This window comes from Heterocephalus glaber, unplaced genomic scaffold (assembly GCF_053883595.1).
Source record: "Heterocephalus glaber isolate CG9 unplaced genomic scaffold, H.glaber_assembly_v1.0 deba00000122, whole genome shotgun sequence".
Lineage (NCBI taxonomy): Eukaryota > Metazoa > Chordata > Mammalia > Rodentia > Bathyergidae > Heterocephalus > Heterocephalus glaber.
Genome location: NW_028258138.1, coordinates 38448849 through 38463973, shown reverse-complemented (window position 1 = coordinate 38463973; position 15125 = coordinate 38448849). Strand labels below are relative to the sequence as shown.

Sequence of the window (15125 nt, the reverse complement as noted above, 5' to 3'; positions counted from 1 at the left end):
TAGATATCGTGTATCTATGTACCTGGTACTGTGCTGGATACTTTCACTTATGATGTATGTCATTTTCTTATGAAGAAAACACATGTTCTTTTACCATTTTTAAAAATTTTAAACACTCAGACTACATTTGCAATCTGTGATCTTTTACATGATTGTGTGACTGTCTTCCAAGGTAGCTTTTTCTACTCTGTGGTATAATTATTTCAGTGCATAAATTTTCTTCCATATTAAACTATAGTCTTCTTGAATGCCATTCACCTTTACTTCATAGTGTCTCTGCACTCAAAAGGTAATCACTAAATATCTGTTTGCTGAATCAATGAACTGTTCTCTCGATCAGTTATCCAATGCAAACATAATATTACAAAGCAAGTTAATTATGAATGATGTTTCTAAATAAATATATAACACAATAACAGTGATAGTAAGAAACCTTAACACTTTTATAAGAATACAAAATATATACAAAGCCAGGCGTGGTGGAGCATGCCTGTAATTCCAGCACTCAGAAGCCTGACGCAGGAGGATCGCTGTGAGTCTGAGGCCAGCCTGGGCTACATAGAGAGTTCAAGATCAGCCTGAACTACACAGCAAGACCCTGCCTCAAAAAACAAAAGAAAACAAAAAACAAACAAACAAAAAGAAATGACTATGCTTACATGAATTAAATAGTATAAATAGGCTACTAATTTAATAGGTTAATTTTCCACTCACAAGTTTATTAATGAAAGTGCTCATTCCTCTTCTAGTGAATCCTCTACAGTGTAAATATTACATAGCTAAATTTTTTTACCTTGCAGTTGTTTGTATGTTGTTTTTTGTTACCCTTTTGTTTGATGCTGAATTTTAGACTGGCAGTTTTATTCTATCATCTGTAGTCCTAATGTTAAAATTTTCAAAGGTATATTTAGGGATAGGGAAATTCTTCCACTGCATTCTTCCACAAAAAAATCAGTGCTAATAATAACTAAATATTGTAATATTTAAAATAATGCATTTCCACTGACACTCAAACAATAAAATCTAGTCAGTAGGACGGTAACTAGATACTAGATGATTTCACAACAAAGTGCTCAGATTTCTATCAAGTTAAGAATCAGTAGAACCTAAGCAACTGTAGTAGACTTAGACATGAGCCTCAGTTCATGAAAAACCCTCTATGCTACAGCTATATTAAATTATCACATCGAATGTAAAATCAGTCTTGGTGTAAAAGATGAAAGGGTAAAGTCCTCACAAAAGATCGCTTATCATTCCATTCCAAAATGCATACAGCATCCATTATAGATGGAAATGCCACCCAAACTTCATCATTTAGTGTGGTTTTGGAACAGTCAAAGCATTAACAGAAGAGAGTAGCTTTTATATTTATACAACCAGTGACTAATGAAACATTATATTCTTTGTGCTAAGGGGAAAAAGAACTTTAGTTTGTAATGAACCCAATTGGAGCCCTTTTTAAACAGTGTAATATGGTTTCATTACTTCATCGAGCCTCTCATTACCTGTGTCAATAATCCTAGGTAAACTACTGTTGAACTCCACTGCATTTATCTAGCAGCATGAATAGCATTAATCTATGGGGTGCTTTTGATGAAATGGAGTTCAAAAGGCAAAGCCAAAAATGACTTCCTACAAAGTGCGTAGAGAAGTATTTATTAGAAATATGTCAACTGTCAACTACCTAAAGGTAGCTTGGCTATTTAGAAGCCATGCTGTTGACTAGCTTGCAAACACTGGGAAAGTATATGAATTTTCGCCACTGGATTTATTTTTAAAAAACCAAGTGACATACTTTTCATCTAAGTATTTATTTCTTCTGTCACTTCCTAATTCTCTGTATTTTTTATATTGTATTGCTTTCAATGCAAGGTGACATACTATACAACATGCCTCTAGGTTGTCAGTGAATGCTAGGTGAAAGAAACTCAGAGAATTTAGAGTGAATCACATAGACTAAACTTTTGTGGCAACATGTTCTAAACATTCGGATGACTTAAAGAGGAAACTACTCTTGGCTTCTGCTATAAAGGGTAAATTTGTCATCTTGACATACCCAGTGGTTATTACATCCTCTCTGGCAGGAAGGATGGCAAGGATTGCCTACACAGGTTTACCGCAATAACTCCAATTTATCATTCTAATTCCATTAGGTTAATCTTTTCCAGAGTTGAAATTTGCACCATTCTTGAGATACTAGAAATTAAACTCAGCTCACTGTTTTCCAGATGTTCATATGTGATGAGGATTCCCTGTTTGCCCTTATTTGCCTACCTTAGAAATGTAGTATTAAAAATTTAAACACCTTGTAAAACTAACATAAACACAGTAATATTATATAATGACTTCATATTTTTTCCTTAATACTTGCCTGCATCACAGCAAAATAAGGACTTTGAAAAATACGTAAGTCAGATTAATTGTTCATTTGCAAAGATTTAGGATTGACTCCCTAGATTTTTTAGAAAACTATAAAACTAATCCATGATTCTTACAGTATGCTATTAGATTCATGGGAAAGACATCAAATAAATGCATTCTTTTCATAATTTCTAAGATCCACTAGATTTATTACAGCACTTTGTTTTATACAATACTGCTTATACTTTTGTAGTAATACATAGAATAATACTCTCAGAGAAGTTTTCTTCTGTGAACCATGTGAAGAAATTGTTATATTCGCTCAGAGTTTCTCTTGGAGATTTCATAGTGTAAACTCATATATAAAATAAATGCTGAAAAAAACTGCATTTAAAAATCCTGTCTGATTTTATTTATTGTAATACCAATCTCATAAACAGTCAGGTTCATCTAACAGTATATTAAAGCTATACCATGGATAACTACTATGAGTTTTGGAGGTTGACAAAATTTGTGTTTTTTTTCACTCATACATATTTTGTTATAATCAAATAAGTTGTGAAAAAATGCTGTCAAGAAAAAATGTCTACAGAAATTTCAAATTATTATTTATAAGATATTAATCATCAACATTTTATACAAAACTCCTCCTGTGCTATATTTCAATGACAACCTAGCTTTTTTTTGTACTCAGTTATAGCATCAAATATATTTTTATAATTCAATTGAAATTAGCTTAAAGGTAATAGTTTTTATGATTCTAGATTATGACTAAAACATTCATTAATAAAATTTGAAGATAATTATTAATACAATTTACTAAGCACCACCTAAAATTAAATAATTAAATAAGAAGCTTTGTGCAATAAAAAATTGTGTGCTCTGATTTCATTTTATTACTATGTCTTGGAACATACTAAATGAAAATTTTGGAGATATACTTATGAGACATCCTTCTGAAAGAAAAAGAAAACCCTTTTAATTTTATTATTCTAAAGATCTTGACAAATTTCAATCACCTTCTAGATAATCCATCTAATATTTTCCAAAAGGAACTCACCATGTACAATGAGGACATACTCTGCACTGCTTTGGCCGATGGTGTTTGTGGCTTCACATCGATATGTACCATTGTCCGTTTTGTTCAGGAAGAGAATGTTCAGCTCTCTACCGCTCACAACCATTCTATCAGGATCTGGCAATTCTCCACCATCTTTTGTCCACAGAACTGGTTCTGGCCTAATGGATTCGAACATGCATATAGATAGGAAAATATAAATATTATATATTTTGAAAATTAAGTAAGTTAGGAAAGTTATAAACATGTATCAACCATGTGCCTAATTATATGCTAACTTTTATAAGTCAACAAGTGGTCTATCCTCTACTCACTCGAAATATTTAGAGATGGCAAATGCAATGTAATTTTAAACAAATATTATCCATACATGTTTGTAGTACATAATGATTATATTCATCATAGGAATTTGATACATGTGCATAACCCATCTTAATACTTTTTACTTCCCTTTTCTTTCCCCTCTCTCCTGTGTCCTTCCATGTAAAGTAGATATTATTACTAAGGAACTAATGTGCTACATCTTGCAGTGGCCACTTCTGGTGCCCTGCCTGGGTCAGGAGCCCAGAATCCTGTTCCTAATGGCTCCCACCTCACAATGCAGGGCTCCTCTTGGTCTACTGTATCAAGTCTTTCTTACAGGTAACAAATTTTCTTTGGACTTGGACCCACCATTATGGCACAACTTTTCCTGAAACTACCTGACACTTCTATCCCTTCCTTCTCTCACTTTTCTCATTAGCCAGTAGGATGTTTTCTGAAATTTTCCTTTAATAAAATACAAGCATGCACTGCACAGCAACATTTTAGTCAGTGTTGGATCACATACGCAACAGGGCTCACATAAAATTATAATGCTTAGTGATGGCATGGTTATCTGAGAATGATTAGGAACACTGTGATGATCATACAACAAAGACATTGCCTAGGTTCATGTCTCCAAAACTTGAGCCATGGTTAAATGACACAAGGCTGTACTTGCGCTAAAGCTCTCCACCTCCTTAACTGCTTTTAGAGTAGAAATGGTAAATAAACCATGGGTTCTTGTCTCCAAACTTTTAAAATTTTCATAATTATTAATAATAATGGTTAATATTTAAAATGTGCTTATGATAGAAGTTATCATAGGTTCTTTGCCTATATTTCTATAATTCTCAAAAAATACATTTCCATGAATATGACTTTCTTACTCCATATAAAAATATAGACGGTCTGAGAAGTAGGCAAACCCTGACCAAATTCCACAATTGATGAGTCATCCACTACCTGCTATTTTCCAATGTGATGAATATTTTCTGTCTTTCTATGCAAAGATTTTCTAATTTAAACTTAGTTTTTTAAATTGTTGGAAAACATTCTAAAAATATGTGCTTAGTTACCCCAAAATTTTGAATTTGTATTCTGTTATTGTAAATAGAATTAAGGACAGAGCTCTTGATAATTGATGTCTATGACTAGGAAAAAACATATATTTTTTCTGGAAAAAATTGTAAAAGGAGTAAAACTTGTGAGTGAAATATAGTAGCACTGGAAAATGTCCAAATAAGCAGATTAAAGGTATGCTAAAGGAATTGCTAATCAAGTGTTTAGACATTAAAAATATGTGGATAGTGTAATATTATGATATAATGAATATATATTTTCCTCCTTTCCCTACTTCCTAACGTAGTGCTTCTGAACTCCTTTAAGAGAGGAGTGCCAGGGGAATATTTTGTTCAAATATTTAGTATTTATCTCAGTTCCTTACAAAGCATCTGAATCTCTTGGAATTTCCTGGATGTTGAGAACATCTTTTGCTCTAATGAGGTGTTCCTATGAGATGTTTTACTGAGATACACTTGGTGAGCACCTGCATAGTTGCAGAATAGGGCCTATATAATTAGAGGGTTAAAATTTTCAGTTCCATCTGCCTGGGAACCTCTCAAAATGGGAGTAGGGATGAAAGTTGAGATGATTACCTATGTCCAGTGATGTAATACATAAGGCTGGTGTAATGACACTTTCCTAAAAACCTGAAAGGCAGGGCTAAATAGAGGTTTTGTGTCACTCAGGTTCCAGGTTCCAGGAGGTCAGAGTTTGGGGAGAAGACATGAAAACTCATATCCCTTCTATATACTTTGCCTTATTTATCTCATTTCAACTGTATCCTCTGTAATATCCTATGTAACAAATGAGTAACTGTAATTATAGTGCTTCCCTGAGTTCTATGAGTTACCTGACAAATTATTTAAACCACGAAGGAAGTCATGGAAACCTGAGTTAGTAGCTGGGAGATGAGAAATATAGTTGACAATCTACTACTTACAATTGACCTCTGAATTGTAGACCGTCTCTGAGACTGGACATGACGTCCAGGTAGATAGTGTCAGGATTTAATTGAATTATAGGCCACTCTGCTGGTATCCTAAAACTGATTGTTAATAAAAAAAAATACTACTACATATATGTTGGTGACCAGGGTGAAATGTGTGTGTGTGCATTTTAGTAATATTTGCATATGCAATGTTTACAATCCTTCTGTTGAGTTGATGGAAACACACAACGTATCTCAGTTCCCCTGTTCATCCCCTTTTCCTCCCCTTGTTCCCTGCTCCCTTCATCTCTCATTCCCTTCAGCTTGGGAAGATCCATCTTTCCACTTCCCTTTCTCTATATTTTGCTCTTTGTTTATAATTTAGGCTTTTCACACAAGAGAAACCTTTCAATATTTAAGCTTGTGTGACCAATGCATTTCATCCAACATCATACTCCCAGTGTGCATGGTCCTTCTTACAAGTGACCCAAGTCTATCTATCCTTTCTTATGGCAGAGCTACACTCCACTGTGTGTAAACACAACACTCTCTGTGTACATTCATCCACTGATGAACATACAGGCTGCCTTTAAGACTTAACTCTAATGAATTGTGCAGCTATAAACATGACAATGCATGCATGAATTATTCTAGTGTATTAATAAAAAGAGGAAAATGTTTGCTTTCTTCCTATCTTTACATAGGAAAAAAGGCAAAGAAGGGAAGACAATTAGAATTGCACCAGTGAAATTTCTAAAAAATAATTATATAATTTAAAAATGAAGAAACTAGATATATTAAAATATTTAAGAAAAATAATTTATATCATTCCAATTGTATTGACAATTCATTCTCACACTGTCTTTGACAAAAGCCAAACCATTAATACTTTACAACTTGCTTCATATAACCTAATGATGCTAATTTCCATTTGAATTTACTAGTTCATATTTTTAAATAGTTTGGATAAACTTTTACCACGTATATATTTAACATCCCTTGAAGAGACAAAACAAGTAAAATGAAACTATGCTTTGTACCATAACTGAAATTGCAGAAGTTTTGTCTTTCCTATAAAGCCACATAAGATCAATAATAAAAAAAGTTATGTTATATATAAATTGAATTTTAAAACATTCATATTTATAATTCTGCTCAAAAGATTCAGTTATTTTATCAAGGTACAGTGTTTTCTTGAAGTTGGAATTTTTAAATATACAGAGATATAATTACAGACATATGTCTATATGTTTTCATACACATAAAATTAAGACCCCGGACCCAAACTGTCATACTGTCGTGATTTCTTTCTACTTGGGTTCACAAACTGTCACTAGCAACTAAAGTACATGGCTCTGTAAATATGTAAATAAATTTATATATGTATTTTTATCTGTGTAGAAATATAAAGGCCTAAATAAAGTTGTCAGTCTGTTTTTAAAACTTTTTTTCTAAAAAACACCAAAACCAACCAAACAAACAAAAAAATCAAAAACTGCCTAAAGGGGAGAAAAACCTGAAAAGGTGATTGACAAGAAGATGTCATGGTGTAAGTCTCTGCAGACAATGAACTGCATCTTCCAAGGATTCTTGATTCTATTCTGTGTGGTAAATCTTCAAGGTGGCTCAGGAGTTAGCACCATATGATGCAGTGTTAGTGGAATAGAGGTTAGAGTTTATGCATAGATTGTGACTAGCCTATACATATTCCCAACTAGTATTTAAAATGCTCAGATTTCTTAATATTCCCATAAAAATATTAAGCATGTCTTGATACAATTTGTGTTTCATCTTAATAAAGAGGGCCCTTAGGCTTTTTCTAATTGAAACCCTGAAATGATTAAGTTTCTGCCTTCAAATGAATAACAATCTTCCCTGCTGCTCAGCATCCAAAAGAGTTCATTTTAAAAGTGGTTCCAGTCTACAGTTTTTATGTGATAAGGCTGAAAAAAGAGTAGAAGCCAGAAAACAGGAGTAAAATTTCAGTGAGTATAGAATTAAATATGAAATGATAACCTGTATTTCTAGAATGAAGTCATCAATGCAGTCTAACAGAAAGATCCCCTTTAAAATCCCAAATAGTTAGGAGTTGGAAATCTGTATGAGATGAACTTTGATTTTGTTTTTTCTAACACGTCTATAGGGATAAAAAGATATTTTAATTTTCTGTGTACCTAAAAACATTTTTGCAGGTTTACTTCCTAAAGAACATAAAACAAGGAAATAAAAGTAAAAAGAGAAACCAATATGCTTATATATTCTCTTATATTGTAAGACCTTGGTGAAGTAGTTTTCTATCTTTACAGATATTTAAAAATATTCACATCAGTGTTTTTTTGTTAATATCTAATAGATTTTTCAATGTATTTTAACTTATTAATGAATTAATATATGAAGGAATTACTATAAGTTTCTTAGATTGCTAGTTTATTCAATAACTTGAAGCAAATTAGTAATTAAACTAAATTACTAATTTCAACCTAAACTCTTTAATTTGTCTTTAGGGTATTTCTTCTGGAGGTTATTCCATAGTACCAGTTCTACTCCTTCCACTTTTATGTGAGATTGTTCACTCTATAGAAATTGATGAGAATGAAATATTTCAATTCTTAGCTCTGATTCTCTCTTTTAGGCTCATACTGGGGAAGAAGAATAAAAAACAACTAATTTGGTTATGGAAACTTAGTCCTATAATTCTTGTCTCTTGAGAAAAGAATCATCTTGTTGTTCTTGCAGATGGACAGACATACACCACCATGGAAACTTTGAAACATTCTCCAGTCTTGCTCTTTTCCCAAGTGATGACATCCTCATTTACTTCTGTAATTTTCCTTCTTATTCACAGGATATGTTGGCATCTAACATAAAAATCAGTGTTATAAAAATTAAATTTACCAAAAAAATTAAATTTACCTTTCTAGATGAAAGAAAAAATAAGTTATTAATATAATATCCTGGATAACATATTGTTCTGGCTCAAAGAAAAAGAGAGGAATTTACAAATATTTATATTCTTTAAATTTCCTTTAATTCATGGCAAAATAGGAATTTATAGTTAGTAATTTTGCCTTTATGTACCATGTAACCACATGAAGAATCTACCTGCTTTCCTTTAGCTTGGAAATTCCACAAGTGAGCAATAGATATGATTTAAGTTTTAATTGTCAGAAAGATTTTTTAAGACCTAATTACTCTGTTGTCTGTGATATTTTCCCCAGAAAGTAAAAAGTTATAACTTTCATAAATATCATGACCTCTTTCATGCTTTAACCAAAGAACTATGATATATATTAGAGCTTTACAACAGGTTTTATGAAAGGTATAGTTCTTAGTATCTTCAGTTATGGAAAGACTTTGGCAAGTAGAATGGGAAGACCTCATTTCAAGAGAATTCAGAATGCTTGTTAGTATATTCATATTCTAAAGGCCATGATGGTGAATAGGTTAATTTAAATATGCCAGGAAAAGATGACGGGGTGAGTTGGTAAAACTGATATTGGTTAAACAATTACAAGTTAAGAAAAGGTAAAATTAAAAGAACTTGATAAGATAATTGAGTTGGGAAGAATAAAAACAAAGTTGAATATGTGTTGATATGAAAGGATAGGAACAAAAAGGCTCATAATTAGCTTATTTCAAGACAAAGTCTATAGGATAAAAAGCTGAACCCAGAATTGTATTACTTTAGTTTAAGCAAAATCTGACAGTGTCATTCACATTGAAAAAAGTACCAAATGTGGTAGAAAATATTCTTATCACAAAGAGGAGCTGAACAAAAGCAAATAGAAAAGTTTGGGGTAAAAAAGTAGGGTGAATATCCATAATGTTTAAATAAGTAATTCAGGGCTTAGAATGATCAGCTAAAAGTTTTAAGCTTTCTTCATAAAAATTATTTTTACGACTTTTGATAAGTGAGTCATCTTGCCCAAGTTTCCTTTAAAAATATTAATGTAGAATATCTGAAAAAAAAAAGAAACCTCATAAAAAGATCTTTTTTCCCCCATTAATTTATGGTACATTTTAGGTATAAAATACAGTTACATTCATCATTGGGATCTTGTACCATTACATGAGTATCTTGGTTCTCATTATTTTTTCTTTTCCCTTCTTTCCTATCCCCTACCCCTCCCACTTCCTCTGCTCCTTTAGACCTTTTCTTCCATTACACAATATAAATTATAAATTTTAAAATTACAATATCAAGATCTAGGAGACATTACCACAGAATTTAATTTTACAGAATTTAAAAGGATATAGAAAGCATATTACAAAAATCTTTTTTGAAATAAATTTGACAACTTCTAAGAAGTACCTTGGAAGTCAAATTAGAGAAGCTAACTCTGGAGAAAATATAAAATTTGAATAGCACCTATTAAAGAAGTATATTCCTAGCTTGAAAACCTACCTATATGACAACAGAAGGCTCATAAACATTTTAACTGATAAATTATATCAAACATTTAAAGCACAAAAAAGAAGGAAGACTTCTCCCCTCATTTTAGGAAATCAACATTGTGCTAATGCTAAAACTGGATAAAGATAATAGAAGAAAAAGTATGAACATAGATGGAAATTTGTTTAACAAAACAAACTATTAGAAGTCAGATCTGGCAGTATATAGAAAGTGGTTTTATTATAGGGATGGCAATGTTGGTTCAGCATTGGAAGATCCACCCCCAAAAGTCATCATTTTAACAGAGAAAGGAAAAAGCCTTATGATCCTGTCAGTAGTTGGAGAAAAAGTACTGGACTAAATTCTAAACCTCTTCATGGTAAAAGCTATCAGGAAACTAGAAGTAGAACAGAACCTTCTCAACAGATCAAAGGCATGTACTCCATACTTCCAGCAAAAATGCCTTATATGAATGGAGAAGATATAATGCTTTCTCTCTAAGGTGGGGAACAAGAAAGATACGCCTACTCTTCATCTGTCCACTAAACTTTGAAACATAGGCCCAAACCAAAATAGTCTAGCAATAAAAATAAATAAGTAGCATAGGATTGGCAAGGTAGAAGCAAAATCTTTACATGTAGATGAAATAATCATCTATAGAGAAAATACTAAGAAATCTGTAGGAACCCCTAGAACTTGTATTTGAATTTAGCAGGATTAGAAAACACAAGGTATATATAAAAATTCAGGTCTATATATACTTGGTATAAATGAAGAATTGGATATTGAAATTTAAAAGTTATGTAGGAGTACAAAAGACCTAGAAAAGTTAAAAGAAAATGAAAAAGAAAACAGTGTTGGAAGACATTTAGTACCTAATTTTAAGACTTCTTCTAAAGCTACAATAATCAAGACAGTGTTGGTGTAAGGGAAGACATATAGATCATTGGAATAAAACAGAAAATCTAGAAATAGAACCACACATATATGGTCCACTGAATTTTGAAATATTATTTAACATTAACATTTTATAGAATATAAACTCAATTCAAGAGCAGAGGAAAAGATAGTGTTTTCAGCAAATGGCACTAGAACACCTGGTATCCGTACATAAAAAATTAATCCCAACCCTTTATTTCCATATAATAATATAACTTGAAGAGATCTATGAACCTAAATATGAAAGACTAAAACTATAAAACTTTAAGAAGAAATTATAAGGGAAAATGTTTATGAATTTAGGTTAGGCAAGAATTTCCTAGGATATAAAAAACATGATGTATAAAAGAAAAAATTTGATAAATGATATTTCATCAAAATTTAGAACTTCAAATGATATTGTTAAAATGAAAAGTAGTCCTTAAAGAGATCATATTTATAATGCATATAACCTATAACCAGAATATGTGAAGAACTCTTACAGCTCATTAATAGACAACCCAATTAAAAAGTAGACACAAGAAGATGATAAATAGCCAGTATAGCACAAGGAAAGGTGTGCAACACTAGAATCAGAAAAATACTAATCAGTACAATAACAAGATTGAATCATACACTCATTAGGGAGATGAAGTTAAAAGTTTTAAAAGAACAAATGTTAGGGCTGGGGATTTAGCTCAGTGGTTCCACCAGTTGCCTCACAAGCGCAAGGTCCCAATTTTGATTCCTGGTACCAAAAAAAAAAAAAAGAACAAATGTCAGCTTAGATGTGAACCAATTAGAACTTTCTAATTCTGCTAATGTGAATGTAAAATGATAAAACCATTTTGGGAAACAGTATAGAAATTTCTTGTATTACTGTTAAGAAGCAAAAGTCCTGTTCTTAAATTTTTACTTGAGAGTAATGAAAACACTTGTTCACAATAAATTTGTACATACATGTTGAGTATCCCTTATCTGAAATTCTTGGGACCAGAGTGTTTCCAATTTTCATTTGAAATCCACTTGATCTGCAAAGAGGATAGCTATTTCTGCTTTTTTGCGGGGGCGGGGGTGTACCTATCACATGGAGTATTGTTTTCACCCTTTAATTTTCAGTGTATGAGTTTCCTTTTGACTTAAGTGTGTTTCTTGTATGCAGTGTATCGTTGGATCTTGCTTCTTGACCCATTCTGCCAGTCTATTTCTTTTGATTGGTGAATTGACACCATTAACATTGATGGTTATAACTCAAACATATTGACTTATCATTGTCATGACATTTTCTGTTTGTTGGATTCTCCCCCTTCGCATTTAATTTCTTGTTGCATCCAAAAGATTCATTCTTCTGGGCTTCCTGGGGTTGTGATCCTAGTTGTCTTTTCCTAGGATATTGTCTAAAATTTTCTGGAGTGCCAGTTTTGTGTTCATGAAGTTCCTAAGGTGCTCTTTGTCATGAAAGTATATTATTTCTCCATCAATTTTGAAAGATAGTTTTGCAGGGTACATCAATCTGGGTTGGAGGTTGTTTTCTTTTAGGGCTTGAAATACATCATTCTAAGTTCTTCTTGCTTTGAGGGTTTGCATTCAGAAGTCAGCTGTGATTCTGATGGGCTTTCCTTTGTATGTGATTTGTTCCTTTCCTCTAACTGCTTGTAGAACTTTGTTCTTCTGTTGGGTTTCTGGAATCTTCACAATTATATGCCTATGTGTAGATTTTTTTTGATCAAGGCTAGTTGGAGTCCTATATGCCTCACTTATCTGTATTTCAAGTTCTTTTCCCCTGCTTGAGAAGTTTTCTGCCACCACTTCTGTGAACAGTTTTTTATGTCATCTGTACTCTCTCCTGTTTCTTCATTGACATTGATCAGTCTTATGTTATTCTTCTTTGCAAAGTCTAGCACTTGCTGGATTGATTTCTCATTGTCCCTTACAATTTTAAAGCAATTTTTCTTTTCCTCCTCACTAATTGCATTTTTATCTTCTATATCTGAAATTCTGTCCTCACATTGGCTCATTCTGCTGTGTAGACTTTCAATGGAGTTTTTAATCTCTTGGAAATCTATTTGCATCTGTTTTATGCATTCCATTTGTGTCCTTTGTTGGGAGTCCATCATGTTCCTTAGCTACTCTCTAGATTTCTTAATCATGTCTTGCACTATGAGCACAGTCTATGCTATTATCTGAGAATTTATTTCTGGATTCATTTTTTGCAGATCCTCTTTTGTTGCTAGGTCAGTGGGTCCAGGTGTTTGAGTATCAGAGTGTTCCCTCTTGTTTCCCTTTGTGGGTGCTGTAGGTGATCTGGAAGTCTGGTTTTGAGACTTGTTTACATGTCTTCTCATTTCAATGGGGAGGTGTTACTGGCGTCCTTGGGGCTCACCTCCTGTGTGCTGGAGGGGGTGGTAAAGCAGCAAGCCTCCTCTTGTGCGCTGGGAGGGGGTCACTTCCTCTGTGCTGGTGGGGGTGGTACGGCAGCCTGGAAGCTTCCTCTTGTGTGCTGGAAGTAGCTTACCTCCTCTGTGCTGTTGGGGGTCTCATAAAAAGATCTTTATCATCCAACACTAAAAATAGTCCTCATTACACTTTACTACTTTAAAGGTCGCTTTTTTTTCAGCCATAACTTCTTAAGTGTTTAGTTCACTGTTTTCTTACAAATCATCAAAACTTCCCATTCTTAGGAATTCACTATTTCTTTATATTCTTTAATCCCTCACTCTCCTTCACTTTCCTTCTCTTAACCATCCTTACAGTGTGGCCAATATTTTTTTTCCTTTTGCCCATCCATTATGTTTATCTGATTAACTTCTACCTCAATATACCTAACATTTCCACACTCTCCAAATATTCATCAGAACATCAAGCTTCAAAAAAAAGTGAAGAGATGATAAATGCTGTTTGTTCTAATAAACACTGTTCATAAAATTTTCTTTGTTCCTTCCTTCCTTCCTTCCTTCCTTTCTTTCTGTATTTATTATTTGTACTGTGGGTGAATGAAACTGAGTTTTACATACACTAGGCATGTGTTCTACCATTAACATTTCCAGTCTACAATTTCTCTAAATATATATATTTTAAATGTAAATATTATATATAGAAACTGTAAACAATTATATATATAGCAAACCTCTTTTTTTTTTCTTTTTTTTTGGTACCGGGGATCGAACTTGGGTCTTGCAGGGCAGGCAGCAGAACCACTGAGCTAAATCTCTGGACCAACAATTTTATATATATATATGTTTCCATTTTTTTCCTCTTCTCATATTTTTTCCTTTCCCTTTTTTCCCTTCCCCTACCCCTCCCAATTCCCCTACTCTTTTAGACCTTTTCTTCCTGTTACACAATATCAGTTATACATTTTTTTAAAATTACAATATTAAGATCTAGGAGACATTACCACAGATTTTACAGAATTTAAAAGGATATAGAAAGCATATTACAAAAATCTTTTTTGAAATAAATTTGACAACTTCGAAGAAGTAACTTGGAAGACAAATTAATGAAACTAACTCTGGAGGAAATATAAAATTTGAATAGCACCTATTAAAGAAAGTATATTCCTAGCCTGAAAACCTACCTATATGACAGCAGCAGGCTCATAAACATTCTAACTGATAAATTATATCAAACAATTAAAGCAGAAAAAAGAAGGAACACTTCTCCCCTTGTATCTTAAAGCAATCTACTTAAATGGAACCTTGAAAACAATTCAATTCAGATATGTTGCAAAGATGAGGTTGTATTTTCCATTTAAATGTTACTTTACAGTCCATTAATTCCACTGCTGTAAAGTAATGCTAATTAACCTTATAAGATCGAATACTTATGTTAAATACTGTGTCATCATTATGGAATTACTTGTGCTCTATGACTAGTTTCTTTTCTAATATTAAAACCAATGGTTTTGGAAAAGTAATAGTAAAGTGCACATCATTTATCTGGTAACTGGAAAATTCCATATAAGCAAAGTCTAAATATATTGAAATATAAAACTTAAAATTTGAAGGTATATTTTAATCATTTGGATGAAATCATTTACAAAGGATAAAATTTTTGTGCGTTATTAAACAGATGATTTTTAG

The 15125-nt window shown here is 32.5% G+C and overlaps 1 protein-coding gene across 4 annotated transcripts in view; it reads right to left on the bottom strand.

The window, feature by feature from the left end:
- Positions 1-15125, bottom strand: part of Cadm2 (cell adhesion molecule 2) — a 1033997-nt gene that overhangs the window by 84119 nt on the left and 934753 nt on the right. For all 4 annotated transcript variants that reach the window (XM_021238785.2, XM_021238782.2, XM_004857903.4 and 1 more), the window contains one exon: positions 3422-3600. In XM_021238785.2, the coding sequence (XP_021094444.1) occupies positions 3422-3600 (179 nt within the window). The remainder of the gene's footprint in view (positions 1-3421; positions 3601-15125) is intronic.